Source organism: Euprymna scolopes, chromosome 12 (assembly GCF_053919585.1).
Source record: "Euprymna scolopes isolate OS-2025 chromosome 12, ASM5391958v1, whole genome shotgun sequence".
NCBI classification, from domain to species: domain Eukaryota; kingdom Metazoa; phylum Mollusca; class Cephalopoda; order Sepiida; family Sepiolidae; genus Euprymna; species Euprymna scolopes.
Window position 1 is genome coordinate 138,091,661 of NC_136493.1, and position 17,439 is coordinate 138,109,099.

A 17,439-nucleotide genomic window follows, 5' to 3' on the forward strand; every position below is an offset into this window, starting at 1 on the left:
CCATGGTATTAATGGATAATATATTAGCTTAAAAAATGCAACAACATAAAAACGTTAAAATATCTCCATTTTTTTTTGATGGACTGAGTGACTTAAGATATAATTTAGTTATAATCAAAATGAGGAGCAGTTAAGACATTTGGAAGGGGAAATTAAAACTGACTGCACAATTTAAATTTTTAATTATTTAATTGTGGTAAGATTTGAGTTTGGCTAGGAGATTTGGTGGGGAGTGATGTAAGGTGAGACAATAGATATGACCTTCACCTTTCCTCGAGGCACAATTGAACAGCAGTAATCAAAAAGGATTTTCTAGAGCAGTTTTATCAGTTGATTTTTGTTTCCAATGATTTTTAAAGTCCTGATACACTGACAGATAAACATATTTTTGAGAAATAAAATCAAGGGTCAGTCACAAAAATACATTTTAAAAGAGAAAAAAAAACAAAAAAATTAAGAAACAAAATAAAAAATATTTAGAAATCTAGAATTTGTTTTTAAACAGTCGATATGAAAAAATATTTGGTAAGATTAGTTGGTGCCAGCACGCAATCAAAACTTATTCATTTGAAATTGTTTAAAAATGGCTTATCTCTCAAAAAAAAAAAAAAGAAAATAAAAAAAAAAATCATAAAAATAGTTTGATTCAGTTTAAACTTTTCTTTTATCATTATTGATACTTAGCAAAATCAGATAGTATCACAAAATAGGCAATTTAAAAAGTTATGGACCGAGTGTGGCAGTCATAAGAGGGTGCAGATAGATCTTATTCAAGACTGAAAGCTATAAGATTTTATTCTAGACCAAATATAGCTAGATTTCATTCAGAGTGCAGACAGACTTCATTCTAGACTATACGGCCAGATTTCATTTTAGAATGCAACCCAATTTCATTTTATACTGGATACTGCCAGACGGATTACAACCAGATTTCATTTTAGACAGAGTGCAGACAGATTCTTACCAAACAATATTCAGAAATTACAGTTTTCAAAAATCGAAAGACAATTCTGATTATTTCCTTTCACATTTTCACCCTGAAATTGTTTAAAAAAAAAAAAATAGAAATAGAAAGTGCATGATTACTCCCCTCCCCCCCAAAAAAACAAATATTGATAAGATTTCATTTTGGAGGGAGAAAGAAAGAAATTACACAAAATTTTCCATATTCCTTAATTTGTACTTTTGCAGAGTCAGGTTTTAGTCAATCAAAAACAGTTTCTTTTTTCCTTATGTTTTTTCTTGTTGTAAAAACCCACCCCCAACCCAAGAAAACATTCTCAAAATGAAGAAACTAAATGACAAAATGAAAAAAAATTCGAAAAGATAAAAGGCAAAAAGTCATTTTTCTTTCTTTCAAGTCTATTCTCTTTTTTTATCTCTTGTTTTTATTATAATTATCTTTTGCTTGTTTTAAATATTAGGATTGATTTCCATGGTCATGGTCTCCAATCATTCTGCGTTTAACTTTTGGGGATTCGTCAGATGTGACATGATTATTCATTGGTGGCACTATTGGTTCGTCTAGGATTTCTTCTTCACTTTCAGTATCACTTCGGACATCTTGATGAATCTATCAAAGCCAGAAATAAAAGATAAGTAAAAGATTTAAATTCAATTGACAGAAATTTTTTTCAATTTTATTATGGTCAAAACAGAGAAAAAATACAAAAACAAGCTACCAGTTTTAAAACATTAAGATTTAAAAGAAAACAAACAAACAAAAAAAGACAGTTAATAAAATCACAGATTTATTAAGTAGACCTCTGATGATTTTAGTTCCCAGGATGGCATTAAATTGTATACAGGATATCAGGGTCATGGGGCCAGCGAATATTTATGCAAATGTCATTTCAGCCCAGTAGCTAGAAGCAGACATGATATCACATGGCTCAAAGGATAAGTCAGTTGAAAATCTTTTAACAAACTGCACAAGTAGAGATGACTAAAGATCAACAAGGGATCAAGGGCATTAGAAAATATGCACAAATTTTTCCAATACAGATCTCAATACCCAAAAAATTCTTGATTAATCATCGCAACATTAAGCCTTACCAATGCAGTTTTGTGGCATATGGAGGAATCCAATTGGTTGAAAGATGATCTGAGGAAAATAAACCAACTTATTAGCTTAAAAAAAAATTGTTGAATTACTGAAGCTTTGTCATTTTTGAAATGAGGATTTATTGATTTGAATTACTTAGACTACTATTCTCATCTTAAATGTTATTCTTACGTTTCAGCTCATGTAACCTTTGATCTTTTTTAGATGCATGTTTTCAAACCTGTGAAACTTTATATTGGGTTCAGTTTAAAATTCTGGAGGCCACTCGAGGATAAAGGGTTACTGAATGTACAGTAGTCAATGGAAAATATCGTAGTAATCGTTAGTAATGGAAATTTGGTAAATTGAATTACTTAAGAGAATGGCTCATCAAGAACTTCTTTACATTAGACTTGAAGACGACCATATTGTAGTCAGTTGGAAAGCAGGAAAACAGAACAGAGTTCCACAGGCTTGCAGTTCTAAGAAAAAAGCTTTGTTCATGGAATCTTCATTTAGCTTTAGGTACAGATAAAGAATGGGGAGAATTATTGATAGTGGTTACAGTCATGAAAACTAGAAGAACCCGTGGAAATTCCACAGCAGTTGAAAATTTTTAAAATACAAAATGAATAAAAAATAAGATAAAACAAATTACGACAAATTTAAAACAATTTTCTGGCAAATTCCTTTTTAACCTTTTATGGCTAAAAAGAATAGATTTAAAAAAATTTAGATTTTTTTTTTCAATGAAAATTTAACACATTGTTTTGGTTTGTTTTTCTGAATAGTTTTTTAATATAAATTATCAACGAAAATCAATTCATTTGTACATTTTATTAATTTAAAAAACTATAATAAAAAAACTTAGTCTCCTCACAACATGATTTTTTTTTGGTGAAGGAAATGGTTTTAATGATTTTTAACTGATAAAGAACAACTATAAAAGGAGGTAATTCGTTTCTCAATAATTAATGTTTGCGATGATGATGTTTTCTGTGACACTGGATGTACAGACAAGTAAATTAATATTTAGATAAACACCAAGATGAGAATAGTAGTCTGAATTATCCAAATTATCACTCCTCATCAAAAATATTGAGATGTTAATGTGTTCAACATTTTATATAAGCAAATAAAAATGTAAAATTAGCAGCCATTAACATTCATTACTATTTGTAAGTTGAAACACTTTATTTCAGAATCTCAATCAACAAACTAGATATACAAACCTCAGTTTATCTTTCAAGGGAGGTAATACATGTTAGTGTGGGTATGAGCATTGGCAGTTGTTTTGTCTTGACAGATGTCCATCACTATCCTCACTTTAGTTGTTATATGAATTGTCAGCGTTACCCAAACTACAGCTGTGGGCCCGAAGGTAACTTTTCAGGTCAGTATTGTTTATAGATCAGATGCTTTTTGATATTTTGCATTTTCAAATTCTTTTAGTTAACTTAAAAACATGTTGATTTTTCTAGTTTTTAGGTGCAAATGTTAGGCTTTCTAACAGGTTCAGAGTGATAATGTTGCCTTCTTAAAGTTGTGAACAGGCTGGTAGACAAAGTAGATTGCAAGTAACAGGGGCCAAACTGACAATTGGAACAATCCTTTCGATGCAGCAGCCAATATGCTGGATATCAAAGCAGATAAACTTGTGTTTATGATCAACAACAGTCATCTTCAACTCATCTCAACTGCATGGTCTCTCTCTCTCTCTCTCTCTCTCTCTCTCTCTCTCTCTCTCTCCATTTAGCATAACTTTTCCTTATTCAGCCGTCAGCCATTTTTCAACATTTTGCAAACTCACTCTTCAGTCCTTACGGTTTAACAGATTATGACAATCATGTAGACAACAGTTCTTGTTAGATCATCCACGTTAAGCAATGTTGTGTCTGGTCAGTACCAGATCGATGATAATTAGGAGATATCAGGTATTATATGAGAACGTTGACAATTCAGGCAAGAACAGCTTAAAAAATAAATAAATAAAAATAAAAATGAACGTCATCATCTCCAGTGATGGGGATATGCAAGTGACTGGGAATTGCTTGTGAATTTGATATTGCTACGAAAATTCCTCCTTTGGAAGAGTCTGGTTTCAATTTTTTATTTTTTTTTATTTTACTTTTGTTAGTTTGAAGAGATCAAGGGGCTCCCTCCTGGGGCTAACACTTGATTCTGTTAAAATTTAAATTTATATCCGAGGGCTCTTTTAAGAATAGACACTGTTCCCTTTATGGTTGCTAATTGTATTTCTTAACAGCTTGGTCTCCCAGGGATTGGCTTCTAAGTATTTCTGAAGGTTCTTTTTTATTAGGCCAGTTGCTTCTGTCACAACCGGTATAATGTTTATTTCTATTGGATTGTGTAGTGGACTTTCGGTCAGCGTTCAAGTTGTGGATAACTTGGCAAAAACTAAAGTTAACTCTCATGAAAGAGGAGAACTATTTATGGCACAATGAGAGATTCCATTGTGCACATATGGGTCAGTCTATTCTTTGGATTATGATTGGCTGAGTCACCTGATTGGATATGCTTGTACATAAATACAAGCCCTCAGTCCAGCTCAATCTGGTGTCAGTCTTGTGCATAAGCTGGACCCTTGGTAAGTGTTGCTGCTATTATTATTATTATTGTTGTTGTTGTGTGTTATTGACTACTACAGTTCTTTTGATTATTCTACATCTCCCCCCACCCCCACAAGTAGGCTGGGTTGTATGAGAGGTGTATCTCTCTTTTAGGCCTAGTTTGTTGTGTGGTAGTAACCTAGAAAGAGCTCGGGGAATCCTTGATGATCGAAAGCGTGGGGATATATGTGTGGTTTGTTGTTGGGGTTTGGTTGCTGTGTATGTGCTATTACAGTGGGAGATGCAAGAATGTAGTATCGCTTGAGGGAATTGTTGGTCCTAGTGTTGCACTTGGTATTGGGGTTGGTGCAGGCTTGAGTTCGCATTTTCTGAGGAAACGGCGGTTCCTAAGTGTGATCCTTCTGGATCCGTTAATCCTGATTCGGTATTGTCGATCTGGTAGGGAACTGATGATTTTGCCCGTTGTGTTCCATCTGCGATTGACTGGATTTTGGATGGCTACGGTGTCACCAGCTTGCAACGGTGGAAGGTTATGGGTATATTTATTGTATCTTTCTACTATTTTTGCATTGCAGTGGTGGAGCATTTCCTCGCGGTGTTGTGCTGACACCCATTCAGGATGAGGCTTGTAGAGGATTGGCTGTGCAGGGATGGAGTCACGTAGTCGACGGTGAAGATTTGGCAATTGATCTACACACTTTTTAGACTCGGTGTCTACCTCTTCATGTTTGTCTGCTAAAGGATTTGGAAAATGTTTGTGCAATATTCCCACATCGATGCAGGCTGCTCTGCTGAGATAAAGCCATTGTATGCCCTTGCATATGTAGAGGGCTTGTTTAGTTGTTTTCCCTCTGACCACAAACTCAACTGGTAGCCAACCCTGACACATGAGTGTGAAACCTCCAACTGTTCGTATGATCTTTCTTGATTGGACAAGACTAATCTCTGTGAGGCCCATTTTGATCAAATGCTTTGGTCCCCCAAGACAAATGGCGGCACCACTGTCGGGAAAAACCTTTAGCGTTGTACTACGACTCCTAGGGATATTGACAGCTTGTCTGGGATCTGGTTTTGGTGAGAATGGGATTACTGATGCATTTATTTCAGTTAACAGATCACCTTCTGTAGTCATAATGGTGCCCTTCATTTGATCGAATGTGATATGGGCCATGAGTGTATTCATGGGAGCTTCTTGGTCTTCAAAACTTTTTATCACTACCGGGCGATATTTCTTTGTCCGGCACACTGCTAAGAAATGGTTAAGTTTCCCACAAGTGTTGCATATTTGATTCCATGCCGGACATGTTAAATGGCGGGCACTTGTCCTTGGAGTACCGTGTTGGTGACTACCGCAACCTATGCAGGTTTGACGGGGTTCTTTATCAGCAATGTTATCGTTGTGAGTAGCAGTAGAGCTAGTGCGAATATTGCCTCTGCTAGTCCGTACAGCACTGTTTTTTTTTGCCTGCGATATATTGACATCCGGACTGTAGCTATGTCTGAGGTATCAGTCATTGTGGTTTGGTCCCGTAGTGCAGACTCAAATGCCTCAGCATGACAAATATTTTGGTTGAGAGTTCTTAGCAACCCGGCTTTTGCCAGTAGATCGGTCTGAAGCGTATCATTCAATATCCCTTTGATAAATTGGTCCTTGATGTAAATGTCGGACAGGTCGTGATCGCAGTTGGGGCATGAGAAATTACAGTCTATGGCCGTGGACCTAAGACGAACAAGGTATTGTTGGATGGGTTCATCTTCATGCTGGGATATAAATGCAAATGTCATCCGATGGACCATGGAATTTGATTTTTGAGTTACCAATGCTTCTGTCATCTCTAGCAGCTTGTCTGGGTTGGTGGTGAAGAACTTAAGGTACGTATTTATGATTGCGTTTTGGACGGATTTATCAGCGCAACTGTATAACTGGATATTGGCCTGAGAAGTTGGCATGTCCGTTATTCTGGTGAATACTTCCCAATCAATCCGAAATTTTCTGAATTGTTGAGGGGTCATTTCAAGATGAAGTTGGGGAGGCCTGGCAGCTGGTGCCTTAGCATAGATGGTCTGGGTAGCGGGCTCCTTGGCTTGTCGAAGGATAGACAGAGCTTCTCCCATTGTTGTGATTCCCAATTCTCTTAGCATGGCTCGATCCATTACTTGAAGGTTTTCTTTCCTCAGTTTTTCCTTCACAAAAGTTGCAGCGTAGCTCTTGGCGGAATCGGCAGCAATGCCTGCTTTGAGGAAATAGTCTTCCCAATCTTCTGTCTCGAATCCTGTTCGTAGCGCCATATTGGATTGTGTAGTGGGCTTTCGGTCAGCGTTCAAGTTGTGGATAACTTGGCAAAGACTAAAGTTACCTCTCATGAAAGAGGAGAACTATTTATGGCACAATGGGAGATTCCATTGTGCACACACGGGTCAGTCTATTCCTTGGATTGTGATTGGCTGAATCACCTGATTGGATATGCTTGTACATAAATACAAGCCCTCAGTCCAGCTCAATCTGGTGTCAGTCGCTGGACCCTTGGTAAGTGTTGCTGCTATTATTATTATTATTATTGTTGTTGTTGTTGTTATGTGTTATTGACTACTACAGTTCTTTTGATTATTCTACAATTTCCTTCAGAGACCATATAGTTTTTAGATAATTTTTTAGGTCCTGATATTTTGTTATCTTTTCCCGTTCAGCTCCATTAAGGCTAAAGTCATTTGGAACTGTGACGTCGATAATGAGTGCAGTTCTTTCGGGCTTGTTCCATATTACTATATCTGTTTAGGATGAGTGGTGTTTCAGTAACAGGTCACCTATCTCCAACTTCTACTCTGTATGGTCTTGTCGAATCATTTTCTTTCATGGTTTCCTAGCCAGCCCAACTTACTGTGATTCAAGCTGTGTACCGTTTATGTAGTGAACCGATGCATTTTTTCCCAGTATCTCTGCACCAACAACCAGATGTTGCAGTATAAAGTATTCACTATTAGAAGAAAAAACAACAATGTATCTTACCTCTCCATGCGTGAATTTTTGGATGGCAATCTTGCCAATCATGTATGTCCACACAATATGAAGGATTTGTAAAATGAATAGCAATGTAGCAAATACAGTGAAGGAAGGAAATGGGGCTACGTGGTCATGAATCTCAAAGTAGACAGAATGTAAAACCCTGAAAAAGATCAAAGTGAACACATTACACTCAGGGATGGGAAGAAAAAAAAAGATAAACGAAAACAAATTCAATCTAATTAACTCAATTTTCGAGTAGAAGTTTAATTAAAAATAAGTTTTGCTTTTTGCTGATCCGTCACTGATAAGAGAAGAAATACCCGTAAAGCAGGGGGAGATAAGTCAATTTGTCATTTAACCAAGTAATAATGAATGGCAGATTGGTAACATACAAAAACGATTTTTTTTATTTTTAACTAGCAGGTCTACCCAACGTTGAGAATGAGAGAGAGAGGGAGAACGAGAGAGAGAACGAGAGAGAGAGATAAAACGTTCTTTCTCTCTGTCTCGTTCACTCTCTCTCTTTCACTCGTTCTCTCTCTCTACTCTCTCTTTAATTCTCGCTCTTTCGCTTTCGTTCTTTCTCGAGAGAGAACGAACGAGAGAGAGAGAGAACGAGAGAGAGAGAGAGAGAACGAACGAGAGAGAGAGAGAACGAGAGAACGAACGAGAGAGAGAGAGAACGAGAGAACGAACGAGAGAGAGAGAGAACGAACGAGAGAGAGAGAACGAGAGAACGAACGAGAGAACGAGAGAACGAACGAGAGAACGAGAGAACGAACGAGAGAGAGAGAACGAGAGAACGAACGAGAGAACGAGAGAACGAACGAGAGAACGAGAGAACGAACGAGAGAGAGAGAGAACGAGAGAACGAGAGAACGAACGAGAGAACGAGAGAACGAACGAGAGAACGAGAGAACGAACGAGAGAGAGAGAGAACGAGAGAACGAACGAGAGAACGAGAGAACGAACGAGAGAACGAGAGAACGAACGAGAGAAAGAGAGAACGAGAGAACAAACGAGAGAAAGAGAGAACGAGAGAACAAACGAGAGAAAGAGAGAACGAGAGAACAAACGAGAGAAAGAGAGAACGAGAGAACAAACGAGAGAAAGAGAGAACGAGAGAACAAACGAGAGAGAGAGAGATCGAGAGAACGAACGAGAGAGAGAGAGAGATCGAGAGAACGAACAAGAGAGAGAGAGAACGAGAGAACGAACGAGAGAGAGAACGAGAGAGAACGAGAGAACGAACGAGAGAGAGAGAGAACGAGAGAGAGAGAGAGAGAGAGAACGAAGAGAGAGAGAGAGAGAGAACGAACGAGAGAGAGAGAACGAGAGAACGAACGAGAGAGAGAGAGAACGAGAGAGAGAGAACGAGAGAACGAACGAGAGAACGAACGAGAGAACGAACGAGAGAGAGAGAGAGAACGAGAGAACGAACGAGAGAGAGAGAGAGAACGAGAGAACGAACGAGAGAGAGAGAGAACAGGAGAACGAACGAGAGAAAGAGAGAACGAGAGAACGAACGAGAGAAAGAGAGAACGAGAGAACAAACGAGAGAAAGAGAGAACGAGAGAACAAACGAGAGAAAGAGAGAACGAGAGAACAAACGAGAGAGAGAGAGAACGAGAGAACAAACGAGAGAGAGAGAGATCGAGAGAACGAACGAGAGATCGAGAGAACGAACGAGAGAGAGAGAGAACGAGAGAACGAACGAGAGAGAGAACGAGAGAGAGAGAGAGAACGAGAGAGAGAGAGAACGAACGAGAGAGAACAAACGAGAGAGAGAACAAACGAGAGAGAGAACAAACGAGAGAGAGAACAAACGAGAGAGAGAACAAACGAGAGAGAGAACAAACGAGAGAGAGAACAAACGAGAGAGAGAACAAACGAGAGAGAGAACAAACGAGAGAGAGAACAAACGAGAGAGAGAACGAACGAGAGAGAGAACAAACGAGAGAGAGAGAGAACGAACGAGAGAGAGAGAGAGAGAACGAACGAGAGAGAGAGAGAACGAACGAGAGAGAGAGAGAACGAACGAGAGAGAGAGAGAACGAACGAGAACGAGAGAGAACGAGAACGTGAGAACGAGAGAGAGAGAACGAACGAGAGAGAGAGAACGAACGAGAGAGAGAGAACGAGAGAGAGAGAACAAGAGAGAGAGAACGAATGAGAGAGAGAGAACAAGAGAGAGAGAACGAATGAGAGAGAGAGAGAGAGAGAACGAACGAGAGAGAGAAAACGAACGAGAGAGAGAGAACGAACGAGAGAGAGAGGGAGAACGAACGAGAGAGAGAGAACGAACGAGAGAGAGAGAGCGAGAGAACGAACGAGAGAGAGAGAACGAACGAGAGAGAGAGAGCGAGAGAACGAACGAGAGAGAGAGAGAGCGAGAGAACGAACGAGAGAGAGAGAGAGCGAGAGAACGAACGAGAGAGAGAGAGCGAGAGAACGAACGAGAGAGAGAGAGAGCGAGAGAACGAACGAGAGAGAGAGCGAGAGAACGAACGAGAGAGAGAGCGAGAGAACGAACGAGAGAGAGAGAGAGCGAGAGAACGAACGAGAGAGAGAGAGAGCGAGAGAACGAACGAGAGAGAGCGAGAGAACGAACGAGAGAGAGAGAGAGCGAGATCACAAACAAGAGAGAGAGAGAGAACAAGAGAGAGAACGAACAAGAGAGAGAGAGAGAGAGAACGAACAAGAGAGAGAGAGAGAGAGAACGAACAAGAGAGAGAGAGAGAGAGAACGAACAAGAGAGAGAGAGAGAGAGAACGAACAAGAGAGAGAGAGAGAGAGAACGAACAAGAGAGAGAGAGAGAGAGAACGAACAAGAGAGAGAGAGAGAGAGAACGAACAAGAGAGAGAGAGAGAGAGAACGAACAAGAGAGAGAGAGAGAGAGAACGAACAAGAGAGAGAGAGAGAGAACGAACAAGAGAGAGAGAGAGAGAACGAACAAGAGAGAGAGAGAGAGAACGAACAAGAGAGAGAGAGAGAGAACGAACAAGAGAGAGAGAGAGAGAACGAACAAGAGAGAGAGAGAGAGAACGAACAAGAGAGAGAGAGAGAGAACGAACAAGAGAGAGAGAGAGAGAACGAACAAGAGAGAGAGAGAGAGAACGAACAAGAGAGAGAGAGAGAGAACGAACAAGAGAGGGAGAGAGAGAACGAACAAGAGAGGGAGAGAGAGAACGAACAAGAGAGAGAGGGAGAGAACGAACAAGAGAGAGAGGGAGAGAACGAACAAGAGAGAGAGGGAGAGAACGAACAAGAGAGGGAGGGAGAGAACGAACAAGAGAGAGAGGGAGAGAACGAACAAGAGAGAGAGGGAGAGAACGAACAAGAGAGAGAGGGAGAGAACGACCAAGAGAGAGAGGGAGAGAACGAACAAGAGAGAGAGGGAGAGAACGAACAAGAGAGAGAGGGAGAGAACGAACAAGAGAGAGAGAGAGAGAACGAACAAGAGAGAGAGAGAGAGAGAACGAACAAGAGAGAGAGAGAGAACGAACAAGAGAGAGAGAGAGAGAGAACGAACAAGAGAGAGAACGAACAAGAGAGAGAACGAACAAGAGAGAGAACGAACAAGAGAGAGAACGAACAAGAGAGAGAACGAACAAGAGAGAGAACGAACAAGAGAGAGAACGAACAAGAGAGAGAACGAACAAGAGAGAGAACGAACAAGAGAGAGAGGGAGAGAACGAACAAGAGAGAGAGGGAGAGAACGAACAAGAGAGAGAGGGAGAGAACGAACAAGAGAGAGAGGGAGAGAACGAACAAGAGAGAGAGGGAGAGAACGAACAAGAGAGAGAGGGAGAGAACGAACAAGAGAGAGAGAGAGAGAACGAACAAGAGAGAGAGAGAGAGAGAACGAACAAGAGAGAGAGAGAGAGAGAACGAACAAGAGAGAGAGAGAGAGAGAACGAACAAGAGAGAGAGAGAGAGAGAACGAACAAGAGAGAGAGAGAGAGAGAACGAACAAGAGAGAGAGAGAACGAACAAGAGAGAGAGAGAACGAACAAGAGAGAGAGAGAACGAACAAGAGAGAGAGAGAACGAACAAGAGAGAGAGAGAACGAACAAGAGAGAGAGAGAACGAACAAGAGAGAGAGAGAACGAACAAGAGAGAGAGAGAACGAACAAGAGAGAGAGAGAACGAACAAGAGAGAGAGAGAACGAACAAGAGAGAGAGAGAACGAACAAGAGAGAGAGAGAACGAACAAGAGAGAGAGAGAGAGAGAACGAACAAGAGAGAGAGAGAACGAACAAGAGAGAGAGAGAACGAACAAGAGAGAGAGAGAGAGAGAACGAACAAGAGAGAGAGAGAGAGAGAACGAACAAGAGAGAGAGAGAACGAACAAGAGAGAGAGGGAGAGAACGAACAAGAGAGAGAGGGAGAGAACGAACAAGAGAGAGAGGGAGAGAACGAACAAGAGAGAGAGGGAGAGAACGAACAAGAGAGAGAGGGAGAGAACGAACAAGAGAGAGAGGGAGAGAACGAACAAGAGAGAGAGGGAGAGAACGAACAAGAGAGAGAGGGAGAGAACGAACAAGAGAGAGAGGGAGAGAACGAACAAGAGAGAGAGGGAGAGAACGAACAAGAGAGAGAGGGAGAGAACGAACAAGAGAGAGAGGGAGAGAACGAACAAGAGAGAGAGGGAGAGAACGAACAAGAGAGAGAGGGAGAGAACGAACAAGAGAGAGAGGGAGAGAACGAACAAGAGAGAGAGGGAGAGAACGAACAAGAGAGAGAGGGAGAGAACGAACAAGAGAGAGAGGGAGAGAACGAACAAGAGAGAGAGGGAGAGAACGAACAAGAGAGAGAGGGAGAGAACGAACAAGAGAGAGAGGGAGAGAACGAACAAGAGAGAGAGGGAGAGAACGAACAAGAGAGAGAGGGAGAGAACGAACAAGAGAGAGAGGGAGAGAACGAACAAGAGAGAGAGGGAGAGAACGAAGAAGAGAGAGAGGGAGAGAACGAAGAAGGGAGAGAGGGAGAGAACGAACAAGGGAGAGAGGGAGAGAACGAACAAGAGAGAGAGGGAGAGAACGAACAAGAGAGAGAGGGAGAGAACGAACAAGAGAGAGAGGGAGAGAACGAACAAGAGAGAGAGGGAGAGAACGAACAAGAGAGAGAGGGAGAGAACGAACAAGAGAGAGAGGGAGAGAACGAACAAGAGAGAGAGGGAGAGAACGAACAAGAGAGAGAGGGAGAGAACGAACAAGAGAGAGAGGGAGAGAACGAACAAGAGAGAGAGGGAGAGAACGAACAAGAGAGAGAGGGAGAGAACGAACAAGAGAGAGAGGGAGAGAACGAACAAGAGAGAGAGGGAGAGAACGAACAAGAGAGAGAGGGAGAGAACGAACAAGAGAGAGAGGGAGAGAACGAACAAGAGAGAGAGGGAGAGAACGAACAAGAGAGAGAGGGAGAGAACGAACAAGAGAGAGAGGGAGAGAACGAACAAGAGAGAGAGGGAGAGAACGAAGAAGAGAGAGAGGGAGAGAACGAAGAAGAGAGAGAGGGAGAGAACGAACAAGAGAGAGAGGGAGAGAACGAACAAGAGAGAGAGGGAGAGAACGAACAAGAGAGAGAGGGAGAGAACGAACAAGAGAGAGAGGGAGAGAACGAACAAGAGAGAGAGGGAGAGAACGAACAAGAGAGAGAGGGAGAGAACGAACAAGAGAGAGAGGGAGAGAACGAACAAGAGAGAGAGGGAGAGAACGAACAAGAGAGAGAGGGAGAGAACGAACAAGAGAGAGAGGGAGAGAACGAACAAGAGAGAGAGGGAGAGAACGAACAAGAGAGAGAGGGAGAGAACGAACAAGAGAGAGAGGGAGAGAACGAACAAGAGAGAGAGGGAGAGAACGAACAAGAGAGAGAGGGAGAGAACGAACAAGAGAGAGAGGGAGAGAACGAACAAGAGAGAGAGGGAGAGAACGAACAAGAGAGAGAGGGAGAGAACGAACAAGAGAGAGAGGGAGAGAACGAACAAGAGAGAGAGGGAGAGAACGAACAAGAGAGAGAGGGAGAGAACGAACAAGAGAGAGAGGGAGAGAACGAACAAGAGAGAGAGGGAGAGAACGAACAAGAGAGAGAGGGAGAGAACGAACAAGAGAGAGAGAGGGAGAGAACGAACAAGAGAGAGAGGGAGAGAACGAACAAGAGAGAGAGGGAGAGAACGAACAAGAGAGAGAGGGAGAGAACGAACAAGAGAGAGAGGGAGAGAACGAACAAGAGAGAGAGGGAGAGAGAACGAACAAGAGAGAGAGGGAGAGAGAACGAACAAGAGAGAGAGGGAGAGAGAACGAACAAGAGAGAGAGGGAGAGAGAACGAACATCCTGGTTAGTGTCTTATACTTAATTGACCATTTGGTAGACATTAATGCTGTTAGATTAAATATTAGTAAAAGTGTCCCTCTTAGCTTCAGACTTGTTTCCTTAGACTCGACTTGTTCCCTTAAGTATATATTAAGCTTTGTCTGTTTGTCATTGATTGTATTTTCAACTATCATATAGCTTTAGAAAGATGACCTTTCAGCAGGAGGTTGGAGGCATGCATAATTTAGGTATGTTTAGTTGTGGGGAAAACAAACAAAAAGAAAAGTTTTTTCATAAGAACCGATTTCTTAAGGGGGAATAAAAGAAATTGAAATGATTTCATGAACAAATTAACTTGGTTAGAGAGTTTTTACTTATTTTGTCTGTGCTTTCAAATGAACAAAGAAAAAAAAAAACATTAAAAAAAACATAAAAAACAAAAAAAAAAAAAAACTTACCAAAATGGATAAATGCCAAGTCTTGAAATGATCCATACAATTACAAATATTCCAAAAATACTTTCACACATTGCCTGCTTTTTACAGTATTTGGCCATTTTAGCTCCCTGGAAATAAAAATTATCACTAGAAATAATATTCAAATAAAAGAAAATTAACAGACTAGCTTTTTTCTTTTTTTTTTTTTTAGAACACATTTAATTTACAAAAGAATAATTTCAGTTAGTAAATTAGCGTATTACTATTTATGATTACAACATTCTAAATAAAACCTTAATAAAAAAAAAATATATATATATTTAGAAACTAGTAAGACTACCTGGTGTTACCTAGCATTCTAAATGACAAAAAATTAAAGTAAAATTAAACAAACTGTTTAATACTGTAATTGGAAACGTTTTAACTTCATTTTGTCCCAAAATCAGAGCAAATATTTTTGTGCCTCAGGTGAAGTTCAAAATAATCTGTCTAAAAGTACAACATACTAACCGATTGAACGACTAGAGTAATTTGGAAATGACAACTATTAACAACATAAACCAGAACAGGCCACTGTTTTGGTCAGAGTTTTTTTTATTCCCTCATTTTGCATTCTTCCTACGCATTCTCTCAATGTTTGGGTGTAAATCATTCATTTATCGAGAAGGGATAGTAATCTAATGAAAACGTTTGCAATAATTTACTACTGGGGAATCTAAAACATTTGTTACTAAATTTGTTCCAGGTATTATGGAGACAATAGAAAAAAAAAATCTAAATGAGAGTATAAAAGTTCATTCGCCTTCCTTTATGATAAAAAAAAAATCATCAAGATTAATATCATTTTTTTTAACAGCATATATGACTGATGAATATGATCTAATTATATTCCTTGTAATAAAATAGCGCTTGCATATCTCTATCATATAAAAGGAACTTTGTGTATGTAAAAGTTCATTCCGTATACACTTGGAAATGACTGGACTGATTTTTATGAAATTTCACACAAATGTACTGTATACGTCTGGTTGTGTTCTTAGGATTTAATTAGATTGTCTTTGATAAGTATTAATAATCGAAAAAAATCTGAAGAACGACTGAACAGGCGATTTTGACCAAAGTATACAGTCTAACATCACAAGTGCATTTGAGAAGTTTTATTACCACACAAGTTGAAAGACCCGGTATATAAAATCTACAGTAGGTTCTTTGCAAATGAATGTTTTTGTTTAGAGCACAATTAAAGCATGATACTTGACTTTTTCATTTCAATGTAGACAACCATGTATTGTGAACTAAGTCACTGCATGGAAACTTCCTCTCGGTGCACCGCAATGGATCCCAAACTAGAGCAGGCAATCAATCGATATGATTGAAAAATGGGCAATTTCACCGATTTTGATGACAATAATATGAGACTGAAACATTTGTTGATCAGCATTCAATCCTAGGCAATGTCGGGTCTCTATGCTAGTATATATATATATATATATATATATTAAACTGTATTACATAAAATTTTCAGTTCTAAATTCTGGATAGGTTCCAGAGTGTGACAGGCCTGAACAGAAGATTTCTTAGTTATTGTTGATGGAACAAAAATAATCTACATTTCTGAATTAAATAAAGGGTTCAGTTCAAACTTCTATAAAGATTCCTAAGAAGGCCAGAGATAATATTGGTCAAAATATTGTGAGAATAACAGGCAAGATGAAAACAATATTTTCAACGATCCGACTTCTCAATCCTTATATAAAAAAACTCCAAAACATTGAGAGATCTGTTTTAATCCATATATATTTCTATACTGATCATGTGTTTGATAGACGTTCATTATAAAAATCTCTTTAAAAGTTAGTCTTAAGCTTTTCTCTTTGATGAAATCATCCTTAAAATTTGAAATGCCATTATCAAACAAAATATCAACTTCAATTTCACTATAAAAACAATATTAACATATTAACCTCTACCATTTCATTCACTGTTTTTAACTATCCAAATTTTTCTATTTGCTTAGCAGTTATACTGAAGTGAATTTGATCATATTCTTTTATAATACTAATATTTTGAAAATTACACGAGTTTGAAATTTATTCTATTATCATCTCAAGTGGTTTCAGTTGAAACATTTCATACACACACATGTACAGAACTGAAGAAAAATAAAGTTTATTTGTTTTATTTATAATTATGCCAAAATTGACATTTTTTTATAACAAATTTTGTAGAAATAGAATTTTACTTTCAAATAAAATCATTTAGATTAATTAGAATAAGATTTCTCAGTATTCATTTCAATTTGTAATTCTGAACACAATACAGAAATAAACTAGTGGAAAAGTATTTAGAAGTAAACATAAGAAAAAATAGAGAAAAAATTATTATCTTCCATGAAGAACCAAAAGTTTAAAAACTCATAAAAAACAGGACATTATCAATGGATGAAACTAATAAATTCAGTTTCAGCCAGACAACACAAATACTCAGGATTGTAAAAAAAAAAAAGTTCTTTCAGGAATGTATACATACACACATTACAAAAATTAAATGTATTTCCCCCTCTCTAACTCAAATAACTTTAACAAAAAAGTACATACTTAAAACTGTTCAGCCATTCCCTTTTTACAAGTATTGTTTTGTGTTAAAATTTTTATTATTTCATCAATTTATGTTTAATTCTGATCAATATTATATTTTAGTCATGAATAAAAAGAAAAAAAAAAGGAGAGTTTTCACACTAATTCAGTTGTACTCCTACTTTCCCCATGAACACAGAGGGACAAAATAAAATTAAATCTTTAAAGAATCACAGGTGAAAGGAAGTTTTCATTTTTGTCCTTTCTGCTTTCTTTTGTTGCCTTTGGCTGACATGAGGAAAGAAAGAAAGAAAATAGAAAAAGGGAAGGAATGCAAAAAAAAAAAATATACATAAATAAATAAATAAAAATAAATAAAAAATGACATCTTTTTGGCTTTATCCAACATTCAACTGTGAGAAATAAGTATGTGGTTCAAAACACCATACTCAGGGAAGGAGATCAAACTTCTTA

General features: G+C 38.7%; 1 protein-coding gene across 1 annotated transcript in view; it reads right to left on the bottom strand.

Moving 5' to 3' along the window:
- Nucleotides 1-321: 321 nt before the first annotated feature.
- Nucleotides 322-17,439, bottom strand: part of LOC145291511 (ceramide synthase 5-like) — a 187,651-nt gene continuing 170,533 nt past the window's right edge. Inside the window, exons 8-10 of the mRNA XM_080137481.1 lie at nt 14,411-14,517; nt 7,643-7,799; nt 322-1,573 (exon numbers count right to left, since the gene is read on the bottom strand). Of these exons, the coding sequence (XP_079993607.1) occupies nt 1,421-1,573; nt 7,643-7,799; nt 14,411-14,517 (417 nt within the window). The 3' untranslated portion in view covers nt 322-1,420. The remainder of the gene's footprint in view (nt 1,574-7,642; nt 7,800-14,410; nt 14,518-17,439) is intronic.